Consider the following 25,006-nt stretch of genomic DNA (forward strand, 5'->3'; position numbering starts at 1 on the left):
AAGAATCACTGCCAAAATAAAGTTCAGTTAGTTCACCCAAATCACATAACTCAGTCAGCTGATATTAATAACCATCTCCTACTAACAAGTCCCCAAACAGACTGGAAGATTTTAAATACGGTGCGTTTGCAAAGTATTCACAGTGCTTCACATTTTCCAAATGCATCTTTTTTCCTCAAAATTCTACACACACAATACCCCATAATGACAATGCGAATATTTTTTGTGAAAATTTATTAAAACTAAGAAATCACATGTACATAAGTATTCACACCCTTTGCTCAATACTTTGTTGATGCACCTTTGGCAGCAATTACAGCCTCAAGTCTTCTTGAATATGATGCCACATAGAAGGGGAGCATTGGTGCACAGACATTTTCAGATCTCTCCAGAGATGTTCAATCAGATTCAGATCTGAGCTCTGGCTGGGTCACTCAAAGACATTCACAGAGTTGTCCTGAAGTCACTCCTTTGATATCTCCTTGGATATCATTGAGCTCCTGAAAGATGAACAGCTGCTCCACTCTAAGGTCAAGAGCGCTCTGGAGCAGGTTTTCATCCAGGATGTCTCTGTGAATTGCTGCATTCATCTTTCCCTCAATCCTGACTAGTCTCCCAGTTCCTGCCGCTGAAAAACATCTCCACAGCATGATGCTGCCACCACCATGCTTCAGTGTAGGGATGGTGACTGGTTTCCTCCAAACATGACGCCTGACATTCACACAGAAGAGTTCAATCTTTGTTTCATCAGACCAGAGAATTTTGGTTCTCATGGTCTGAGAGTCCTTCAGGTGCCTTTTGGTAACCTCCAGGTGGTCTGCCATGTTCAGATTCTGGACTGATGCTGTGTATGTGAGGAAAAATCAGTTCTTTATTGCCGGACACAGTCCTGGATGTCACAGGCGGTCCACGACGAATGCAAAAACAGTTTAAGCAGTCAACTTCAGTTTAAACAGATCTAAATCATCATAGTCCATATGCTTTCTGCTATTTTGAGCTGTTGTGTTGTAAGTGGGGTAGCCTAGTTTCATCGTACACTTTAATTCTGCCAGGGGTTTTTTCCACACCACTGTTGCTAATGTACTTGCTTTGTGAAGTGCCTTGGGGTAACTTTTATATATTTTATATATATAAATAGAGCTAAACTGAATTATTTTAATTCCAGTTGTGACGGTGGTACTTGGAAAGCTAAATATTTTCTAAGGTAGTACTTAGTGTAAAAAGATTGAGAACCACTATTCTAGCAGATGAAGTTGTGTAGTTTCTAGGTCTGAGTGGCTACTTTCTGTCTTGCCACTGTTTCATTTATTCTCCTGGATTTATTAATGACACACTGTATGAACCTGCCTGATGTGTCGACACATGTTCACCACACACACACACACACACACACCTCAAGCTCCATATGCACACAGCAGGCCAGACCTTCTCTGGCGGCATCTTCGATTGTGTCTCTGCTCAGCCCATAGCTGTGACCTCCGTACTGCATCGTCTGGACAAACTTACCCTTAGAGGACAATTATGAGTCATGAGAAAAAAGGAAAGGGAACATTTCAGTGAACTGTTTCTACAGATCACTTTCCTATAATGACATTCATTGCATTTGTAATGTGTATTTACTTCTAAAGGTACATGTGATACATAAGCTGAGCACACTGACATGTTCTGTCTCGACTTAGAGCCTTAAGTCATTTGCCCACCTGCAAAGTGAACTTTTGACCTGGTGATCCGATCACAATGGATCTGTTCGCACATGATGCCGTAGCTTTTTGTGTATCTACTTCACAAACAGTTTGATTTGAGCTGCCAACGTGGTGACACGCAGTAGTGATCGTGAGAGCCATAAAAGACTAAATGTAATCATTTGGGGTTAGGGGGATGAATTTTTATACAACTCTTCTGTTAAAGCTGTTTTAAGGCATACAGTTGTTATTATCGTGTTCATGTATCATGATCATGTTGAGTGAGAACTAGCGTCCCGGGTCCAGGCACTAGCAGACGCCGTTAGCAGTGGGTGTTAACTGCTATGTTTGGCTTTAATGAGATTTTATTCAAAATACATATGCTAATAGACAAGTGTGTGTATGTGTGTGTGTATCCCTCTCCTGTCCAAATGGCATCACAATATTGAGCCAACCTTGGTATACATGCACTTTGATATATGGGAAGTGACACAGGCTATTGAGCACTTTCGTCGTAGCAGTTTCATTATTATTATTATTATTATTGTTATTATTATTATTGTTAGTAACTTGTGCCAAATACCAATGCGGATATGGGTGTATCCGCTGTGGCGACCCCAAACAAAATGGGAGCGGCCAAATGGACAACAACATTGTTAGTAGTAGTATTTAATTAAGGGGAAAGGCACTTTTCTGCTTTTCCATTGAAATTTTTACCTCTTCATTTTCGCAACAGTCACAGTGGCATAGTAGTAGTAGGGGTAGTAGTTAAGGGGAGAGAGATTTTATAGTAGAGGTGGGCAGATCAATCCTAATATTGATAATATCGATACCAACACTGGTATTGATATTGAATGATCCTCGTGTAAAAAGATCGATCTGTCCCGCACGCACTGACTGCTGCGCATGCAGATTCATCAAAGTCTTCTCTCTGTCTGTAAGAGTAGCGCTGGGCTGTGTCACACAACACGGAGCAGCGCACCCTTGTACTGTGGCTTGTCAGCCCTCTACCTCAGGAGATTTTGTTTTAACTTGTGTTGAGTGATATTTTTTAAACAAAAATGTTGATTGTGATAATAAAGTATTTTGTTGTCACGTGCAATGTTTGGTGAAATTCTATCCTAGGTCTTTGGATCTATGAAGCTTAAATATGAAAAAGTATTGGTATTGGTATTGATATTGGCAATACTGGGCTTGTATTTACTTGGTATCGGTTCAATACCAAAATTCCCGGTATCACCCACCTCTATTTTATAGTACCTTACAAAAGTATTGGAATGCTTGGTCCTTCATACATTTTAATTTGTTTATGCCATTTAAAATACAAAAAAATACAAAAAAAAAAAAAAAAAAAAATTCTATAATTATCTTCCTTAAACTCAAATTGAAAGTGAATCTCTACATCTTGATATAAATTAATTAGAAATATAAAAGCCAAGATGATGGGTTGCATAAGTAATGGGACCCTTTGGTATAATACCTGTAAATAATCAGTTTTATTGCCAGTTTTCTTCAGACAAGTCAGGGGATGGATACATGAACATTTCCAAATCACTGATTATGTCTTGGACTGTATTTACTTTAGTTATGAAGAAAAACAAACAAGTATGGCACTCTATGGTAAATCTGTGTGGAGTAGATAGTTCTCAAAATCTGAGTGACTGTGCAAGGAGAAGAGTGAGGAAAGCCACCAAGACACTCAGACAACCCAGAAGAAGTTACAGGCTTCTGTGGATGTGATTGGAGAAATTGTGCATAGGGCATGTTTTGTATTTTGTATAACCAGTTATACAGCTTCATAATAAAGTGGAGCAACGAAGGGCTTTCTTTCACCAAAACATCAAATATAGGCTTGCATCTCAGATGTACCTTCTGACAAATTGTATTTGAACTTTCAGGTATTCTTGATAAGAAAATCCTCCTCTATACCACTTCATCATGAAGCTGTATAACCGGTGATAACCCTAACCCTAAATCTTCTTTATTAATTACGTGTCCCAAGAATTATATTCCAGTTGTTACTTGACATTTAGCTTTTCATGTGATGAGTTTCTTCCTTTTACATAATGTTATTGCGTCAACTTTCACGTCCATTTACTTTTGACGAATATCAAATGCTTCATGGTGTAAACAATATTTAACCACTTTCTGTTCTTCGAGGATGTGTTTGGAACATGACTTTCATTCAGATATGTTAGTTAAAAAAGACAAAGTACAATATCATGTCATATGTTTTATCTGCTGTATTCTGTCTTCAAATGCTTTCCTGGTGAGAGCAACCTGATGCCAAGTGGACACGTGTAACACACACTCTTTAAAAGAACCCGGAAACAAAAAATGGGCTCTTATGCTTTCCTCTCTTAACTCTCGCTCTCTCGAACCTCCACCTTTTCTTTTAGCCCATGGCTTTTTGTTCCCTTTCTTTGTTGTATACCTGTGTTTTTTTGTTCCAAATACTCTTTTTATGAAGTCTCTGAAGGCAACGCTAATCTTTTTTTTTTTCCTCAAATAACTTTTAAGGAATGATTCAAGTCATCTGAACTTTGAAGACAGCTTCCCAGCTGAGTTTTCCAAATTAAGAGTGAATTTGCGAGCTTCTAAATTTCTCCTCACTCAATGCCAAAAGTTAAATTTTTCTTTTGCAATGTTTTTGCCAAATCATCAGCCTTGTTAAATTTTTACAAAGACTTTAAACTGATCTTCTACAAGTTTGAGAAATTGCTGGAGCAACCATCTGACAGCAAACAGGGTTTCTAATTTCAGCAGAGCCACGAAACTTCCATGTTTGGTCCTGGTGGGAAAACAAGAAGTACCCATGCCTATAGTCATCTGGGAAACCCACTGGGTTATTCCAGTACTTGCCGTTAAAGGAGACCAGCAAACGGGCGACCAGGAAACAACCAGACCGGATAGAACCTCTCCACTTCACCCGTTCCAAAGGGCCCAGATAAGTGATGCATTAAGTGTTCTGATGGTCTTTACTGCCACTTGTGCAAAATGGCATTATAATCACTTTCTGAACCCAAAATTCACAGCTAAATTCCAATCAATTTTATTCTTATTAATTTCTATCTGTATTTAGCCCATTCATTCCTTTTTTCTTTGCTTTTCCAGCCTTAAGTCTCATATCACCTCTGTAATAAAACTATGAATCATTATCCATATTCTCCAGTTCTCAGTCATGTGTGTTAATAAATGTGTAAATATTACACCAGTTGTTTGTCTTGTTTGTTTGTGTCCAGTTGAAGCCAGATGTTTAATCAATCATATTTAGAACTTATGACGTCCAGATTTGACTGATTAATATTAATGTTGTCCTGTGCTTCCAGCAGGATGGTGCCTCTGTTGAGGTATTTTATTAAATTTTAGATTTAATTAAATATTGTTTAACTTATATCCCATTATGCATATTCTCAAATTCTCAGTCACGTGTATTTGTCACCTGTAAATATGTTAATAAATGTGTAAATATTACATGAGTTTGTCTTTTGTCCAGTTGGAGGCAGATGTTTAATCAATCGTATTCAGAATTTATGACATCCAGATTTAAGACTAATTAATATTAATATTTTCCTGCTCTTCCAGCAGGATGGTGACCCTGTCGAGGTATTTAATGAAATTTCAGATTTAATTAAATATTGTTTATTTTCTATGTCATTATCCATATTCTCAAATTCTCAGTCGTGTATTTGTCACCTGTAAATATGTTAATAAATGTGTAAATATTACACCAGTTGTTTGACTTTTGTCCAGCTGAAGGCAGATGTTTAATCAATCATATTCAGAATTTATGACAACTAGATTTAAGACTAATTAATATTAATATTTTCCTGCTCTTCCAGCAGGATGGTGCCCCTGTTGAGGTATTTAATGACATTTCAGATTTAATTAAATATTGTTTAATTTATATCTCATTATCCATATTCTCAAATTTTCAGTCATGTGTATTTGTCACCTGTAAATACGTTAATAAATGTGTAAATATTACACCAGTTGTTTGTCTTGTGTCCAGTTGAAGGCAGATGTTTAACCAATCGTATTCAGAACTTATGACATCCAGATTTAAGACTAATTAATATTAATATTTTCCTGCTCTTCCAACAGGATGGTGCCCCTGTCGAGGTATTTAATGAAATTTCAGCCCTAAATTAAATATTGTTTAACTTATATCTGCTACACTACTGAGCACCTTAGTATTATTATTAAAAGTATTATTAAAAGTAGTAGTAGTAGTAGTAGTATTGTTTTACTTTTGTAGTAGTAGTAGTTTAGGGGAGAGGCACTTTTGTGCTGCATCATCATCAGGAAGTAACAGGAATACAGAGGACGGGAAGGAGAGGAAAAGCAGTAGCCAGTATACCAGCATTGATCAGTATATTGGCAGCTTTATTTGTGCCGTAACAGTTCTCGGGAACCCGGGATAGGTGTGAGGTGATAGCTTTGTTGGTGAAGATGAAGTTTTCATTTCAGTCTCTGAATCAAACCTGCCCTGGAGCAGGTAATCAGCCTGAATAATATGGCTTAATGTGCACTTAATTGTACCAATGGATCATTTAAGAAGTCCATTTACAGTTTACTCAGTACGAGATTGGGTCATAACAGTATCAATATTCTTCCTACATCAAGATATTCCAAATAAAAAAAAGTCGTGGCCAGAGAAAGTGTAATTTTGGAGACTGTTAAAACAGAAAAACAAAAGTGTACTCTATACAGAGCCCGGTAGCAGCAACATTTAAGCAAAGAAGTGCGTTTTGGGGGATTGTATTGGTGATGAAGAGATTTTTGATCAATGTCTGCATATTTGTGAAAGTACAGCCCATTAATTCTCAGTATCCTTGTGAGACGTCTCAGAGTATTTATCATCCCCGTGTGGAAAATGCTGTAAGACAAGCAGTGATAACTCAAGATGAAGTGAAATTTAATTAAAATTATCATTACATTCTATTTAAAAAATACAAATACTAAATGTATCTTTATTCAACAAAATATGAGCCTGTTAAACTAAAAATCAATCAGTCGGAGTCAAGCTGATGCTCTCAGCCGCTCAACTCATTATGACCATAACGTGAAACTCGCTGAAGGGGGAGCATGAATCAAGCACACTTTAATAGGATTTTGACTAACCTTGTGAAAATGTGATGAACTTTTAGTTAAGCATTAATCTGTTTTCATGATTTATGACATGGTGCACTCGAAATAATCTTATGTGCTCCACACAGTAAATTGTGATCCATTTCTCCTCTTAGAGCCTCTCCCAGGCTCTGTGACGCACAAACACAAAACAGCGTACCATGAGAATCATGTTCTGGAAATCTTCCTCTGTGACATAGTGGTAATCATGTCCATCCTCCTCTCCAAAGTACGGCCCCCTTGTGGTGTGACAGACACTGGAGTAACAAAAAAAAGTACAGAAATGAGTACTCGAGTAGGATACTTCATGCAGCATGTACTACATGTGCCACAGAATTTACAAGACCTAACCAAGGACAAAAGAACACAGGAATGTCCTACGGTGCATCTGTAAAGGATTCACAGCGCTTCACTTTTCCCACATTTTATGTTACAGCCTTATTCCAAAATGAAGTAAATTCATTTTTTCCCCTCAAAATTTTACTCACAGCACCCCATAATGACAACATGAAAAACATTTTGTTTGTTTTGTTTTATTTTTGCAAATTACAAATAAAAAAACTAAGAAATCACGTGTACATAAGTATTCACAGCCTTTGCTCAATACTTTGTTGATGCACCTTTGGCAGCAATTTCAACCTCAAATCCTCTTGAATATGATACCATAAGCTTGGTGCACCTATCTTTGGGTAGTTTTGTCCATTCCTTTTTTGCAGCACCTCTCAAGCTCCATCAGGTTGGATGGGGAGCCATTTTCAGATCTCTCCAGAGATGTTCAATCAGATCCATGTCTGGGCTCTGGCTGGGCCACTCAAGGACATTCACAGTGTTGTCCTGAAGCCACTCCTTTGATATCTTGGCTGAGTGTTTAGGGTCATTGTCCTGCTGAAAGATGAACTGTCGCCCCAGTCTGAAGTCAAGAGCACTCTGGAGAAGGTTTTCATCCATGATGTCTCTGTACATTGCTGCATTCATATTTCCCTCATTCCTGACTAGTCTCCCAGTTCCTGCTGCTGAAAAACATCCCCACAATATGATGTTGCACCACCATGCTTCACTGTAGGGATGGTGCCTGGTTTCAAGTTCAATCTTTGTCTTATCAGACCAGAGAATTTTGTTTCTCCTGGTTAGTGTCCTTCAGGTGTCTTTTGGCAAACTCCAGGTGGGCTGCCATGTACCTTTTACTAAGGAGTGGCTTCCGTCTGACCACTCAATCATACAGGCCTGATTGATAAATTGCTGCAGAGATGGTCATCCTTCTGGAAGGTTCTCCTCTCTCCACAGAAGCATGCTGCAGCTCTGACAGTGTGACCATGCGGTTCTTGGTCACCTCCCTAACTAAGGCCCTTCTCCCCTGATTGCCCAGTTTAGATGGGCAGCCAGCTCTGGGAAGAGTCCTGGTGGACCTGAACATCTTCTATTTACGGATGATGGAGGCCACTGTGCTCACTGGGACCTTCAAAGCAGCAGAAATGTTTCTGTACCCTTCCCAAGATTTGTGCCTCGGGACAATCCTGTGTTGGAGGTCTACAGACAATTCCATTAACTTCATGGTGGTTTGTGCTCTGACAAGCACTGTCAACTGCGGGACCTTATATGTAGACAGGTGTGTGTCTTTCCAAATCATGTCCAATCAAATGAATTTACCTCGGGGGGAATCTAAACTAGTAAGCCAAGAGACCTGGAGTCCATTTTTGATCTCCACGAGTCAGATTCATCCTTCACTGCCATGTCCAAAAGATCTGTGCGACTACGAGCAACTGTGCAATCGATTATAGATCAATGTAAGATCAGGACCACACACACACACAACACAATGAGGAAGGAAGCCTAAATTAACAACCATGAATGGGCAAAACTTTGTTTGAAAGCTTCAACAGAACTTCAGGATTCCAACTACAGAATAGAGGAAGAAATTAGAGGCACCAGAAAGAAATGTGACATGAATGTGTCACATTTCAACTCCATCTCGATAGCTTGAAAGGGTGTCGATCAAGCAGGTAGCCACAATTTTAAAATCAATATAAAAAAGCCTAACAAAGGTTTAGCTAATTACCAGGACAAAAGCCAGGACTGTGTTTCTTTTTGTGTGTGTGTGAACTTTTGCGCTCTCTCAAAATGGTTAAAATGTCACGTTTCTATCTGATGCTTCCAATTCCATAGTGACCCACTGAAAATCTGTTTGGGTGGTTATTTTCTCAATCCTTCTAATGATGTCAAAGTAGTTTTTGTCCAGTGGTGGGCACAGTTCAGCGAATCCGATAACAGATAATTATCAAAGCTAATGTTTTGCTAGCGGATGAGCTTTCCAGATAAGTTTTAAAACCATCATTGGACCAATTATCTTCCAATAAATATAGTTCCGATAACTTTCAGTCTGATAACATTTTTTTTGGCTGGTAAAGTGAGCAAAGTTTAACGGTCAAAAAGATTTGTAAACCCTAAAATCAAACATTTTAGTCTGTCTGTTGTGTGTATGAAGCAGACTGGCTGCCTGTCATTTGCTGATGATCATCATCATTAAGTGCAAAATGTCGATTGGCCGGTTGACACAGGGAGCATTGTGGGTAGTGTAATTCAGGTTCACTTTGGAAGTTCCAGTGAGTGAGTCCACTCGACACAAAAACAAAACAGACTAATTTTAACATTATTTTATTTTATTTCTTTGTGGCAGTAATTTAATCACCAAGACTCGGTGGGGGAGAGGAGCTCTCACGGCGCAGCTGTGTACAGAGGGACTTTTCTTCACATTTAGGCACTGTTTTGCATTAAAAAAACAACACTATGTGGATTATTTATTCAGATGAATCCCACTGAAACTAACAGGTAAGAATTTATATTTACTACGTGCATTTTACTCTGCCAATCAATGCATTAATGGACATATTTCGGTTGTTTAAGCCGCAGAATTCAAAGTGTGTGAAAAAAGCAGCAGCTTTTTACTTCGTAAATGATGGTGCATCTAATACCGAGATAAACTGTGACTTCTAAGATGATGACAGTGTTTGGGGTTTTATTTTTTTATTCATTCATTTTTCATGCATTCTTATGTGTTTTTTATCCTTGAATTTACCCAGCACCGAAAAGTGAAAGTGAAACTGGTTTATCAGAAGCCGACAGTGTAATCTGATGTGGCCGAGTCCGAATCAATACTAAAAGTTATCGGTTATCTGTAATAAAGATAAAAATTTTAGCAGTTTATCAGTTTAGCGCCATAAAAGATAACTTTTCAGTTCTCGGATTAATGGTTATCCAAGCTAACTTTCTGATTAGCTGTGCCCACCACTGGTTTTGTCAGGACACTGGACTTGTTTAGCTCCTTGAAGACACTTCACTCTTCATCCATCCATCCATCTCTTAATCAGTTCACTTCTGTTGCTTAGCTACATATGCTCAGACATGTCAGTGATAAACCCACAGAAAATGTCCCACTGACCCAGAAGAAAAATGTTCACTGAACTCCTCACACAGTTTGTACGTGAGCTCTCTCTTCCCACATCCTTGAGGACCAGCCAGCACCAGCATTGCATAAGGGAAGTCGGCATCAGGCAGAGTGCTGCTTGGACACACAGACACACAGTACTGATTAAACAAACAGGATTGTGTATGATTAAGACGAATAACCACATTTGGTTTTTGGCACTTTCAGCCCAATTCCCAACATTACATTATGATGAAATAACAGGACTTTACAATCTTCCAGATTTTGTTTGTCGTTTTTAGTCCTTTCATTGTTTGAGGGGCTTGAACCCAAGTGGTGAAGGCAGAACACTATCCCCCTTTTGTCTGACAACAAAAGGAGACTTTTTGTTTGGGATTCCCTGTTGCCACAGGGACGTAAACAAACCTACATGGATCCAGCCAGAGTGCTGAGGACCTCAATGACTGGAAAAGGCCAAGAGGACACCCCAAGATTGACCTGGCAGCAGCACAGAGATCGTTAGTTTAGATACAGTATCTTTGGATGGAGCAGGCTGTCTGCCTGGGTGGTTGCCATTCAAACCCAAGGCGACTCTGTGGTTTCATGGATGCAGTGAAACGTGGTACCAGTCCATGAGATCAAGTGTTAAGAAACGAAAAAAGACATTTGATTCCAAGAGGGATTAAACTCGAGTAGCACCTGGAGTGAGAGCCCTAATGGAAGTGTAAATTTGGGCATTTATTTGATTGATTTATTACATGAACATAAAGCGCACAGACAACCGTGTACACAGAGAACCGTGCACACAGTTCCCTGTGCGATCCACCCACAGAATGCAATGCAGCCACCCACCAGCCTGCCAAAACACCACACACAAAACAAGAACCAAATGTCCCAAACAGGAGACTACTTTTATATGTTTATTTATTTGTTATAAAAGCCAGCGCATGAGCACGATGAACCGCTGTGTGTGCTCAGCGCACAGCTGGGATGTCCCACACAGACTCTGATATATGCAGCTGTTGTTGGTCGACCTGTAACACATGCAAACATTTATTATTCAAAAAACAAGCACAAAATAAAGTTAAATATCCAAAAGGTTTACAATGAATGTTTTTCTTTTTAAATTCTGTACAGCCTCTGTGCTGAAATAGCAGGCTATCAATCACAATCAGTTAATGACTAGCTTTCAAAGGCGCAAAATAGCCACCATCAGCACCCACTGAATTTCATTTTGTCCTTGATAAATGTTGCATGTGCAAACGCTCTTGGGTAGAATATCCCCAAATTACATATTCACATGAAGGCAAATGTGCTAAATGTGACTGCAATTGGGGATTTCAAACTTATTTTAAGGGCACTTGAGAATTCCATGGAAACTTGTTCCTGTTTTTCATATTTTAATCTGCTTCGATTTGACACGTTGATTTTACTGTATTATACAGATACTGTATACTAGCACGGATCCACAGGCTCTAGACTGGGCAGTGTTTATAAAATAGGTAGCTGACATCTTTCAAAGCTGGTAATAAAATTGTGCAAAGTTTCTATAATGAGTTGGAATGGCGTGTAAGTCCAGAATATTTTTAGAACCTTGAACCTCAACAGTTTTTCGAAGAAATCTGTTATGTGTCGGACGCAGCCCGGAGAACCGACCAGCGTTTGAAGGACCCAGTATGTAATAAGCAGAGCATGGTACAAAGGATAACAGAGTTTAATAAACATAACAGTGATGTGATAAACAAAAGAGTGCGCGGTCTGGCGTGGCAGATTTGCGGTGTGCTCCCAGCAGCACAAAACGGTTCGGAGCCAGAACCAGTTCGGACCCAAGGACTCCGCCGACACCCCCCAGGTGGCCGCGACAAACCGAGTCTGTGAAAGAAGAAATCATCATGTGAGTCCACACTCTACACACAGAGGGACCGCTCAAAGGTGTACAAACAGCAAACACTTCCTGGCTTAATTACTAATCAGCTTCCCACCCTGCAGGCATAGAACACCCTGTTCACAAAACTCCACTGCAGTGGAAGCTGATTAAACGACTACATACAGCTCAATATAATAAGGTGTGAGGGACACCACATTTACTGACTGTATAAATGTTAGTCACAAAATCTAACGTACCTCAGGAAGTGTGCTGATGAGCATGAGACCGCACCCCCTCCTCTTTCACAGACCATGCATCAAACCTGGACGTTCTCTGCATCCACTGATGATGAGATGGCTCTCGAGACGACGATCTCACCCGTCTGGTCACAAGGTCGAGTCTCTGGCAAATACACACTGTGTACTCCAGTCTTAAATGCCACCATGTTCCAATCCATGTAGATGCACCACAGCTGTGAGTCCTGACGAGCCGCAGGTGATCAGCCTCAGGTGATCAGGGTGAGGTCCTGATAAACTCAGCTACACAGCCACTCAGTCCCAAATGCGCACCACCTGGGAGGAAAACCAAAAGACAGAAACAAAAGACACACAAAAGCCAGCCAGGCACGCCAGCCACAACAAAATCAACCCTTTTTTCCTGTTAATTACATCATTTTTAATGTTAATTTACTGTGTTAATGTATTTATAAATTGCTTAGGTTCTTGCTATCATATACACACTATTATTATTATTACTATTTTATTTTTACTTCTCTTTTGTCATTTGATTTGTAAATGGACTACAATAGAAATAAGTATTTTCACTTTCTTGTGTCATCTATGTATTTTTAACGTATTTACAATTATATTTTGTACTTACTAGATAAAATCACGCACATACTCACACTTCTCATATAAAGATGATTGACCGCAGTATGTTGGAATGGCATGTTCGTCCAGAATGTAATTAGCAACGTTAGGTAATATCTGTAGTTTCTCCAAAAATATTAGTCCTATCAATGTTTTGTTTTGGCAGCGTTCATCCTTTACCCAAAATACATAAGCATACCAAACGGCAAATATTAGCTGTGTTCTGTTAGTATGTGATTGAACGCACGCAAGCACGGAGAGGTACTTGTCTTTTCCGCATTCTGCTGCAAGCAGGTGCTTCTATTTTTAGACATGAACAGAGACGGTGGCAGAACACATCAAACACAATTCACATTTCACTCATGGTAAGGGCAATAAGAGACTTAACTAAACTAACTAAACCGACTGAACTACAAAAACACCTAAATCAATAAGACTAACAACACTGTTAAACTAACATGAACCACAATAACAACACATAAAACCCCAAAACCTCAAACTCCCATGGTGCACTGCAGCACAATGTCCATTGTTTACTGGTTAGGTAAAATCTGTTCACATTTCACACAAACAATACTTGTTGAACATTGTAACTTGGCATGCATGTGTATATGGGAGTGCATTGGTGTTTGCAGATGTTTTACACACACATAAACCTTTAGAAAAGCAGGTCCATAGTATTTAAAAAGGCTTTAACATACATTATAAATGCATTATAATGTATTTACATTATACATTATAAATAAATACATTAGCTGTTTTTGTGAATGATGTGCTGTGACCATCCCAACTCAACAGAACACCCTTCGAAGATTTTGGGACAGCATGGGCAACAGCGCTCTCCACCACCATCATGACAACACTAACAGAGAATATCCTTTAGAAAAATGGAGCCACATATTGGGCTGTTTCTTTCGTCACCCTTCTGTGTTTGCACAAACCTCTCATAGAGGACCTGAGGCTGCATCATCTGATACATCAGGTTGGTCATGTGATCCCTGGCTGCCACCACCTCCAAAGGGGGCTGATATTTGTTGACTGATGAAACCTTTTCTTCTGCAGTAACTTGGTCTTTGTCCAGCACAGTTAGGTGTTGAAGGAGAAAGATGACTGACAGCCTGTAATCTGGTTGTTCCTAACAGTCAAATTGTATACAACAATCGGACAGCAGATAAAATTCAAACAACACAACCTTAAGTGACTGTTCTGTCAAGGACGTAATATTTTCAGACTGTTGGACTGAATTACCTGCACAAGGTTTCCCAGCAGATTGAGGTCCCTCAACAGGAAAAGATTATCAACTTTTTTGAACTCCTGAATTTCACTTATCTGTAAAAGATTAAACAAATTCACGCAGTTTAATTTGTATGTAGTTAAAACTGTATTTTTTAGTAAAAATACACTGCATTATCATCTACGACCAAAAGATGGCAATGTCTGCAAATGAAAGCTTCTCATGCACAGAGTTCTGAATAAGGTGCTATCTGATCCACACTCTGGAGCAGAACATGGCAGTAATGCACCATGAAGATGGATATCGACCACTTTAGGAGCAGTAGAAGAAGAAAAAGAACTACTTTATGAGAGAAGGGTCTGGGTCTTGGTGAAGGAGCCCTTACTTTGCACTCAACTGGTTTGCACTTTGTAGGACAGCCACAACCACAATGAAGGAGGACAGCTGGGCTAATGTAAGGCTAACTGCGCAATTGGTTGTTTTAAAAAGTTTATATCCATCAGTGGACCAATTAGCTCCCACTAAATTTAGTTTTGCTAACGTTTAGTCTGCTAACGTTTCTTTTGCTGGCATAGTAAGTAAAGTCTAATGGTACAAGCATTTGTAAACCCTAAAAACACATGTTAGTTGCTCTCTGTTGTGTTTTGCAACAGTCAGGCAGCTGTGAGGAGCTGAGCTCAACCCTACCCCAGCAGAAGGGACCTGGCTGCCTGGCTGCTACAAAGCCCCTGACGTGGGCTAAAGGCATAAACAGAAAAGCAGGTTTGACTTATGGTTTGATTTAAAAACCATCTAATTCTGGACGGTTTATTGATATTAACGTTAACTGTCATTTTTACAAAGTGACAATATCACAAATATCTTTCAGTTTTAAAGTAATGCGCTAATTCTGATTGTCTGAGCATTAAAACTCAGATGCCTTTTTTGTAAAAAAAAAAAAAAAAGAAAAAAAAGAAACACACACGTTACTGTAACTTGTGTGTTAGTTTTTACAAACAAATCTGTATTTGTAAATGTTTTTTTTTTTCCATTTGTAAAAAACACCATTTGCAAAACTAAAAATTCTGTTTAAGTGTGATACAGGAGCGCACCGTATGGCGACCAAAGACAGTTGGATGCTGTTTACACTGCCATCCAGTAGATGGCGTTGTTCTTTGCATTTTGACACAAAATGCATAGTCCATCATCTGGCATTAGTTTTGCGTTTTAAAGGAAACCATAAGTCAAACCTGCTTTTCTGTTTATGCCTTTTGCCCACGTCTGGTGGACTGTATGCTATGAATGTAAATGACTCTTCCTTACAGCAGTGGGCAGGGCCCACAAAGGCAACAGCTCTGACTCACTGTTTGTGTTGCGTTTGTGATCGCCTTTTGGCTTTGATTCTACGCATCAGCGGGGCTTAAACTCAAAACTGGCTTGTCAGTAGCTGAGAGTGTACTGGAGTCAATACTAAAAATTAGCAGTTATCAGTTAGCTGTAGCTTCTGCTAAATGTTTTATCAGTTTATCATTCTAAAAGTTAACTTTTCAGTTGGTGGATTAGAGGTTATCAAAGTTAACATTTTGAGTAGCGGTGCCCACCACTGGCCACATATAGTGCGGAAATACATCTGACGTATATCTTGGATTCCATAGCGTGGATGGTACAGGTTGCTTTCACAGCTAAGGTGGTACCCATTTACAGTTGGGTGGACAGACAATGCAGAGCACAGACAGGCAGTGTGACCGGGAACCGAACACAGGTCTACATATTGATTGCCCAAATCCTTATCCCACTGAGCTACCTGCTCTGCATAACTGTTTTAGTTGAGGTCCTTCACAACTGACTGATTGGAGAGGTCACATGACACATTTTTTTACCTGCTTCTTCAACAGTCACTACTTCATGTTACAGTGGTCTTGGTGGCTTCCCTCACTCATCCCCTACTACGTTTCTGAGGTTGTGCTGATCTTGGTGATTTAATTTTAGTGACTGGTTTAACATAACTCTAACAGTTACCAGTTGAAACCACCTTTTATCAGCTTACTTATCAATGAAGTGAGAGAATCATACACACTTGGCTGTGGAACACCTCAGCTACCTGATGACGTGTGGTCCCTCAAACACTGGCAGCTACACCCCAAGAGGTTTTTAATTCCCATATCCTTTCCATACCTCTGAAGACATTTGTTAACAATGGTATTCTACAAACCATGTTGTTTTCCAAGTTGATGGAGCCCAGTAGTTGCTGGTTCTGTAAGCCAGAAATGCTGGTGATGCGGTTCAACGACAGGTCAAGATCCAGCAGATGGTTCAGACTCTCCAGCCCCTCCGTCGTCTCAAGCTGGTTCCCCCTCTGGACACACATGAGAAGGAGGACAAATTCATGTGTGTGTATGAACATGAAATGAACTTCCAGCCACCAGGTGGGCTTCATATCGAGTCGATAAGTTTCACTAATCAGTATTAAGGACGCGCTCCTGTCTCTCCACAGGGCGTCTCAACCTTCTATCCCCCCCAATGCTGAGTTGATTGGCAGGCCTGCCTCTCTCTGCTAAATCCTGACAGGCAACGACTGACAGCCGAACAGCTGGTGAGGTGCTCGCGCAGCAGGCTAACCAACTAAAGAACCAGAACTGGACAACCCTCTGCTGTCGAAGCCCCTAGTCTGCCTCTCAGTCCAATACGTTAAGGAAAGCTGTTATCTACTGGCCTAAGCATGTGGCCTGGCACAAAGCTGCTGTCAGCGAGAGGGAGGGTGACTGCACCGGTCCCTTGAAGCTCTGGGTCCAAGCTGTGACAGGCGAGGAAACAAGCCGTGCTGTCCAGCGCAGCGGCGTGCGAGGAAGAGGGGTTAGGGACGGAATTAGATGGACGTGAGATGGACAAGGTGTCTGTGAGTGTTGAACAAAATCCAGGCTCACTCTCACAACAGCAGCCGGTCCCAAATGTTGAGACAGGGGCCGACACAGCCAGACTGATGGCTGAGGAAACACTGATAAAGGATACATGCATGTGTGCACACACACAAGCACAGAGAAAAGGCATGCTGTTGGACCATATGGTGATACTCCAACACGAGGCCAAGTTGTTGTTTTTTTTGTTTTTTTTAATTGGCTTTAAAAATGCAGCCAAAAACAGAGACATGATGAGAAACACAGGCTGGAGAGGAAAAGCAGATAAGAAGAATAGATGAGGTTAAAGAAACAGCAGATCCTACTGTGTATGAATCGACTATAGCTGTGATAAAGGAGGGTAATTACACGGTAATGGAATTACAATGACAGCAAAATCTGTCCACATTTGAGCTTACCACTAAAAAAACTGCTCGATTACCGGTATAATTCCATAACTATAGAAGTACCCAGGAGGAAGAATGACCAACTCCATTATTAAGTACCTCAACCAACAGAAAAAGAGGGATGTCGATAGATGCTTGTGACATCATAAAGTCACTTCTTGAACTAAGGCATAAAAAGGAAACTTGTTTTGGAATGTTAAGTAAAAGACAAAAAGAAAAAATCTGAAGTAGTTCCACGTCAACAACCAAATGGGACCATAAACTACCATTGGGGGTTTGTTGGCCCCAGGGGCCAACGATCCCAACACCACCCAGCTCCTGATGTAGGTTACGTTATCTCTCACCTCGACTACTGTAACGCCCTTCTGAGAGGCCTTTCAGATAATCCATAATGTATCTGTGTGTCTGATCAACAGATAAGGGCCCATGTAACCCCACTCCTTATCGAGCTCCAATAGTTACTCCTTGCTGTTTGCATCAAATTCAAGCCACTAATGTTTACCTACAAAGTGATTAATGGGTCTGCACCCATTGATTTAAATGCACTCAATAAGGCTTATACTGCTCACTGACTCCATGCTATTCTCCAAAGAGTGATGTTTGCCAACCCTACACACAATCCAGACTATTCTCATTTGTCATCCCTTGATGGTGGGACAATCTACCAAATTTCACTCTCTGGTCACTCGGTGGCTTATGTGTGTATGTAAAGATGTTCTTCGCCATTATGCTTAAGTCTCCTTTAAAATGAAAAGACAGTGTTTACTGATATGCCGAAGTAGCCGCTCAATTGTTTTTTCTCACTTGTCAGTTGCTTTGGATAGAAGCTTCAGCTAAATGAATGGACTCCAATGTAATGATTAGAGCCTGAAAGATATACTGGTTGGCCAATAACACTGGCGGATATGAGCTAAATAACATAAGTATTAATGAGGAAAACTTTTATTTTATCAACTAAACAACACAGAAAACGCTTTGGTTGTTGGAAATGGAGTCATTGCATAGTATGTCCAGCAGATGGTGGTCTGACAGCACTGTTTACAATGCTGTCAAGCAAGGCTGGGACCCCCATAACCCCCTGGATGTAAGCTAACTAACATGTAGGTATTTGTGAGAGGAAAACTTTTATTTTATCGACTAAACTACACAGAAAACGCTTTGGTTGTTGAAATGGAGTCATTGCATAGTATGTCCAGCAGATGGTGGTCTGATGGCACTGTTTACAATGCTTTCAAGCAAGGCTGGGACCCCCATAACCCCCTGGATGTGAGCTAACTAACATGTAGGTATTAGTTAGAGGAAAACTTTTATTTTATCGACTAAACAACACAGAAAATGCTTTGGTTGTTGGAAATGGAGTCACTGGCTTGCTGGTAGAACAAAGTCAGTGTAATAAAAGTTGGCAGTTTATTCTAGTGTCTTTATTTGAATGCATGTTTTTGTTTTCATCAATGAGTTTTAATGCAAAAATAGTCCTATACATTAGACCTATATTCTTATTTTGGGCATGATCCAAATATGTATTTGATCAGTATCGGCAGATCAAAATTTCAGTGATCGGTCTAAAAAATCCTGATCGGTGCACCTCTCTCTCTCTCTCTCTCTCTCTCTATATATATATATCAGCCTCTAATTACATTACATTGGAGTCCATTCATTTAGCTGAAGCTTCTATCCAAAGCAACTGACAAGTGAGAAAAAGCAATTGAGCGGCTACTTCGGCATATCAGTAAACACTGTCTTTTCATTTTAAAGGAGACTTAAGCATAATGGCGAAGAACATCTTTACATTTAAATCTAATCTATCTATCTATCTATCTCTCTCTCTCTCTCTCTCTCTCTCTCTCTCTCTCTCTCTCTCTCTCTCTCTCTCTCTCTCTCTCTCTCTCTATATATATATATATATACATACATACATAGTACATAAATATACACACACATTCTCTCTAATACAACCCCTGGCAAAAATTATGGAATCACCAGCCTCTGAGGATGTTCATTCAGTTGTTTAATTTTGTAGAAAAAAAGCAGATCACAGACATGACACAAAACTAAAGTCATTTCAAATGGCAACTTTCTGGCTTTAAGAAACACTATAAGAAATCAAGAAAAAAAGATTGTGGCAGTCAGTAACGGTTACTTTTTAGACCAAGCAGAGGAAAAAAATATGGAATCACTCAATTCTGAGGAAAAAATTTTGGAATCACCCTGTAAATTTTCATCCCCAAAACTAACACCTGCATCATATCAGATCTGCTCGTTAGTCTGCATCTAAAAAGGAGTGAACACACCTTGGAGAGCTGTTGCACGAAGTGGACTGACATGAATCATGGCTCCAACACGAGAGATGTCAATTGAAACAAAGGAGAGGATTATCAAACTCTTAAAAGAGAGTAAATCATCATGCAATGTTGCAAAAGATGTTGGTTATTCACAGTCAGCTGTGTCTAAACTCTGGACCAAATACAAACAACATGGGAAGGTTGTTAAAGGCAAACATACTGGTAGACCAAGGAAGACATCAAAGCGTCAAGACAGAAAACTTAAAACAATATGTCTCAAAAATGGAAAAATGCACAACAAAACAAATGAGGAACGAATGGGAGGAAACTGGAGTCAACGTCTGTGACCGAACTGTAAGAAACGCCTAAAGGAAATGGGATTTACATACAGAAAAGCTAAACGAAAGCCATCATTAACACCTAAACAGAAAAAAACAAGGTTACAATGGGCTAAGGAAAAGCAATTGTGGACTGTGGATGACTGGATGAAAGTCATATTCAGTGATGAATCTCGAATCTGCATTGGGCAAGGTGATGATGCTGGAACTTTTGTTTGGTGCCGTTCCAATGAGATTTATAATGATGACTGCCTGAAGAGAACATGTAAATTTCCACAGTCATTGATGATATGTATGTAAGGTAAAGGCACTGGGGAGATGGCTGTCATTACATCATCAATAAATGCACAAGTTTACGTTGATATTTTGGACAATTGAAAGGATGTTTGGGGATGTTTCATGATGATAATGCATCTTGCCATAGAGCAAAAACTGCGAAAACATTCCTTGTAAAAAGACACATAGGGTCAGTGTCAACGAGTAGATCTGATTTGATGCAGGTGTTAGTTTGGGGGATGAAAATTTACAGGGTGATTCCATAATTGTTTCCTCAGAATTGAGTGATTCCATATTTTTTTCCTCTGCTTGGTCTAAAAAAGTAACCGTTACTGACTGCCACAATCTTTTTTTCTTGATTTCTTATAGTGTTTCTTAAAGCCAGAAAGTTGTCATTTGAAATTACTTTAGTTTTGTGTCATGTCTGTGATCTGCTTTTTTTCTACAAAATTAAACAACTGAATGAACATCCTCCGAGGCCGGTGATTCCATAATTTTTGCCACGGGTTGTATATGTATCATATTGGCCCTTTAAAAATCCATATAGGTAAGGTTCCACACTGAAAAAAGAGAATAGTTGAACCAACTTAAAAAAAAGCCTTACAATTGGTGAAACCTGAATAAATTAAGTTGTTTAAATGTAAGTTCAAACAACTTAAGTTCAACCAACTTAATTCATTAGGATCTCTACTAGACATTGTTTGGCATGATGAAGAGGATCCTGATGAATTAAGTTGGTTGAACTTAAGTTGTTTTAATTCATCAGGATCCTCTCCATCATACCAAACAATCAATCAATCAATTAATTTTATTTATATAGCGCCAAATCACAACAAACAGTTGCCCCAAGGTGCTTTATATTGTAAGGCAAGGCCATACAATAATTACGTAAAAACCCCAACGGTCAAAACGACCCCCTGTGAGCAAGCACTTGGCGACAGTGGGAAGGAAAAACTCCCTTTTAACAGGAAGAAACCTCCAGCAGAACCAGGCTCAGGGAGGGGCAGTCTTCTGCTGGGACTGGTTGGGGCTGAGGGAGAGAACCAAGAAAAAGACATGCTGTGGAGGGGAGCAGAGATCAATCACTAATGATTAAATGCAGAGTGGTGCATACAGAGCAAAAACAGAAAGAAACACTCAGTGCATCATGGGAACCCCCCAGCAGTCTAAGTCTATAGCAGCATAACTAAGGGATGGTTCAGGGTCACCTGATCCAGCCCTAACTATAAGCCTTAGCAAAAAGGAAAGTTTTAAGCCTAATCTTAAAAGTAGAGAGGGTGTCTGTCTCCCTGATCTGAATTGGGAGCTGGTTCCACAGGAGAGGAGCCTGAAAGCTGAAGGCTCTGCCTCCACTGAATGGAGGCAAATGTCCACTGAATGGGCAAAAAAAGTTATTTAAGTGTTTGGTAGACTTTTATTTTGGGTGACCAAATAAACTTAAAAATATCTAAAAATACAGTCCAGGTTGAAAACTGTTGGTGTTGCCCTTGAAGATATCCAGACAGTCACAGTTTTCCCCACTCTCACAGATACGATCAAGTCATTCATCAGTTAGATTAGTCTGCATGATGAACCAGAATACCCAGAGAAAGTCCACATATTCACAAAGAGAATATGCAAACTACACACAGAAAGGCTGGAATTAAACTCAAGACTTTTGTGTTGTGACGAATGAAGCAGATTTCACAACATTTGGTGATCAAGCCTGCTATAACCGAGAACAAGACCCATTAAATTCACAGAATTATCAGGAAGAGGTAGGGAATTTTAAAATGTGACACTGCAAGAAGGGGCTGTTAGGACCTTGATGGAGGTTTGCACACTTTGTATTGCATTGGAAAAGATCAGGCTAAAGTTCAAACAACTTAATTCATTCATGTAACGCTTTTTTAAGTTGGTTCTTTTTACAGTGTAGCAATGATATCTTATTTCTGACGGTAATCAAAGAAAACCTACAAGGCAGAGGTGTTTGAGAGACAGATTGTTCAGGCCACTGATCCTCGAGATCTTGTTGTGTGCCAGGCTGAGATGAGTGAGCCTACAACAGTTTTCAAGACCACTGATCTCACTGAAGCTGTTATCTGAGCATGTGATTGGAAAAGCCAACAACAGCTTTATTATCATTGTTAAAATCAATACCACATGTGTTTTAAAAAAATTGACAGTGACAGAGAAAGGATACAGTCCAGATTCAGTTTAGTGAGAGTTGAATAATCTGACAAATCCTTCATTTTTGTCATACAGTTGTGGGAGAAATTGACCTCCTGCAAAAAGAAGCATGTTAACACCAACACATTCGAACAAAAGTTGTAAAAGCCACAGTATTGTACATCTAAGCAGAAGAATCCTTTGACTGATTTCACAGTGTGCGAGAAGGACTTTTTCAGCACGGGAAAGTTTGCTGTCATTCAAGGGCAGTTAATGCCATGTAAGCATATTCAAAGTGACTACAGATGGGCTATGGAAATCCACAGCAATCATGAGGGAATAGCGCTACACAGTAAAGCCCAAGCCACCAATCAAATGTTGTCTTATCCTGTCAGCTCAAGGTCTTGTGTTACTTTCAGGTTCCTGGGCGGCTGGAATCCAAAGAATTCTGAGAGCTCATTGTGAGCGGTGTCCAGAATGACGAGGAAGGGCATGTGGCTCACACAGGACAAATCTGACAGTTGACAAAAACAAGTGGTCAGAATACAAAAGTAGCTATAATATTATACATGTTTATGAGTGCAACAGTAAGAATCTTTGCATTCACTGAAAGATCAGTGAATGCAAAGATTCTGCACAAATGGAAAACATTCATTATTTGTTTTATATGACACCTAAATAGAGCTGCATCATTTGACAGTTTACTTAAAATTGAAAAGAGTGAAAAGGGAGAAATAAAGTGGCATGCCGATGCGTTGTCTAAAAAAAAGAAAAAAAAAAGAAAAATTGTTGGTGCTTCTTACAGCTGTTACAATTTCCACAATATAATATAATCATTTTACAGGAGGCATATTACATCATTTCAGTAAGCCAACTTATGTAGCTCACGAGGTGTCTTCAAAAAAACACTTTATATCCAATAATTCCTCCACACACTGAGATAATGCATATAAACAAAGCTATTAATAATAACTTGTAGGATTGAAACACCTGATTTTATGTCCGTTGGTCTTAAGCATTTAGTGTCCTCTAGTGGTGAGGTTGCAGATTGCTTAAAGCCCTCATTAGTCGTGATTTTGATTTCTTTCATGATTCATTTTCTGTAGTGAAAAGGATATTTATGTTTCCTTGCCTTTTGCTGTGATAAGTAGTATGTATGATCCTCTATTTTACAAAAAGGAGGGTTTGTCAACCTTGTTAGCTGTGCTAGCAACCAGTCGACTGTGTACAGGGGAGCAACTGATTCCTCTGTTTTTCTTCAGTCTTCTGGTCATGCTGCAAAATGTGAAATGCAGAATAAGTACATCCCTTTTGGGCGGTGCAACATGGCAGCCTTCATGAGGGGGTGCACTCCCATGTGGATATGAAGGGCTTATTCTAAATATAAATATACACTAACGAACCAATGGTTATTAATGCTATATTCCATTTCTAATAATAAGCAACCCAAAATCCTACACACTGTAGCTTTAAGTGGAAAGGAGCTGCTGCTTGCCATGCCCTTTCTCCCTTCAAAGATGGGGCATCTCCTTCTTTCGCCAAGACATTGTGTCTGTGTGTCACGCAGAATAAGGTATGTCTCACAGAGCAAGCAGGAGTCTAGATATGGACGTCCGTGACATACTAAAATGAGAAGTCTGACACCTCAGATTTGCTTATAATCAGAGAATTGTTTTGTGCACAGCTTATGCGTAGCCAGGGGCGGGCCTGGATGGGCCTGGGCCCACCCACTTGTCATCCAGGCCTGCCCCATCCAATGAGAAGGCTGAGTCAACACTCGACAGTCACCTGTTGTTGCCTCATTGTATTCCTATGATATGGTATTGCATTAGTACTGAGCGACAATTAATAAATTTTGTCAAAAAAAATCTGGTTCATCTTCTGTGATTTCTATCAATTCATTTTCAGAGTACAGTGGTCCCTCGCTATAACGCGGTTCACCTTTCGCCGCCTGGCAGTTTCATGGATTTTTTTTTGTGCAATTTTGCATGCTTTTTTTTAACGGCGCATTGTGTTCTGCCTCCTTATCAGGCGGGCCGGTCGCGGCACCGGTCAGCATCACCGCGATTGCTCTCACTGCCTCCGATGCGCTTTCTGCGGGCTTGGTAAATGCAGCAGCGGGCCACCTCCTCCTGTCTGCTGTGCGGAATTGTGCCAAATCTGGCAACAGGGCCAGAGACTACGCTCTCTGTTTTGATGTGGATGTTGATCGCAGCCTCAGAGCTCCGAGGGCACAGAGAGAGGACTTGGATTCTTTGCAGGTCCTGCATCCCTACCTCCGGAGGCAGTGAGCAAAGTGAGAGCACGCGCATTGTGTTCTGCGTGTGTCTGTTTATAATCTTCTCGCACAGAAGAAAAAAGAGTGTTTACACAAGAGAGAAAAGTGAGAAAATGTTAATGCCTGTTTGAGAAAAGTGTATAAAGTGTGTAGTGAGGGGTTTTACAGCCTTAAAACATCTATAATAATTGCAAAAAATAG

The 25,006-nt window shown here is 39.9% G+C and overlaps 1 protein-coding gene across 2 annotated transcripts in view; it reads right to left on the bottom strand.

Moving 5' to 3' along the window:
• lrguk (leucine-rich repeats and guanylate kinase domain containing) overlaps window positions 1-25,006 on the bottom strand; it is a 48,098-nt gene that overhangs the window by 15,476 nt on the left and 7,616 nt on the right. Inside the window, exons 4-12 of one of the 2 annotated variants that reach the window (XM_034163693.1) lie at window positions 22,941-23,041; window positions 22,562-22,643; window positions 22,336-22,460; window positions 16,395-16,538; window positions 14,218-14,298; window positions 13,911-14,104; window positions 10,249-10,368; window positions 6,973-7,069; window positions 1,394-1,507 (exon numbers count right to left, since the gene is read on the bottom strand). In XM_034163693.1, the coding sequence (XP_034019584.1) occupies window positions 1,394-1,507; window positions 6,973-7,069; window positions 10,249-10,368; window positions 13,911-14,104; window positions 14,218-14,298; window positions 16,395-16,538; window positions 22,336-22,460; window positions 22,562-22,643; window positions 22,941-23,041 (1,058 nt within the window). The remainder of the gene's footprint in view (window positions 1-1,393; window positions 1,508-6,972; window positions 7,070-10,248; window positions 10,369-13,910; window positions 14,105-14,217; window positions 14,299-16,394; window positions 16,539-22,335; window positions 22,461-22,561; window positions 22,644-22,940; window positions 23,042-25,006) is intronic. The other variant, XM_034163694.1, reaches the window with a different exon arrangement.

Source organism: Thalassophryne amazonica, chromosome 22 (genome assembly GCF_902500255.1).
Source record: "Thalassophryne amazonica chromosome 22, fThaAma1.1, whole genome shotgun sequence".
Lineage (NCBI taxonomy): Eukaryota > Metazoa > Chordata > Actinopteri > Batrachoidiformes > Batrachoididae > Thalassophryne > Thalassophryne amazonica.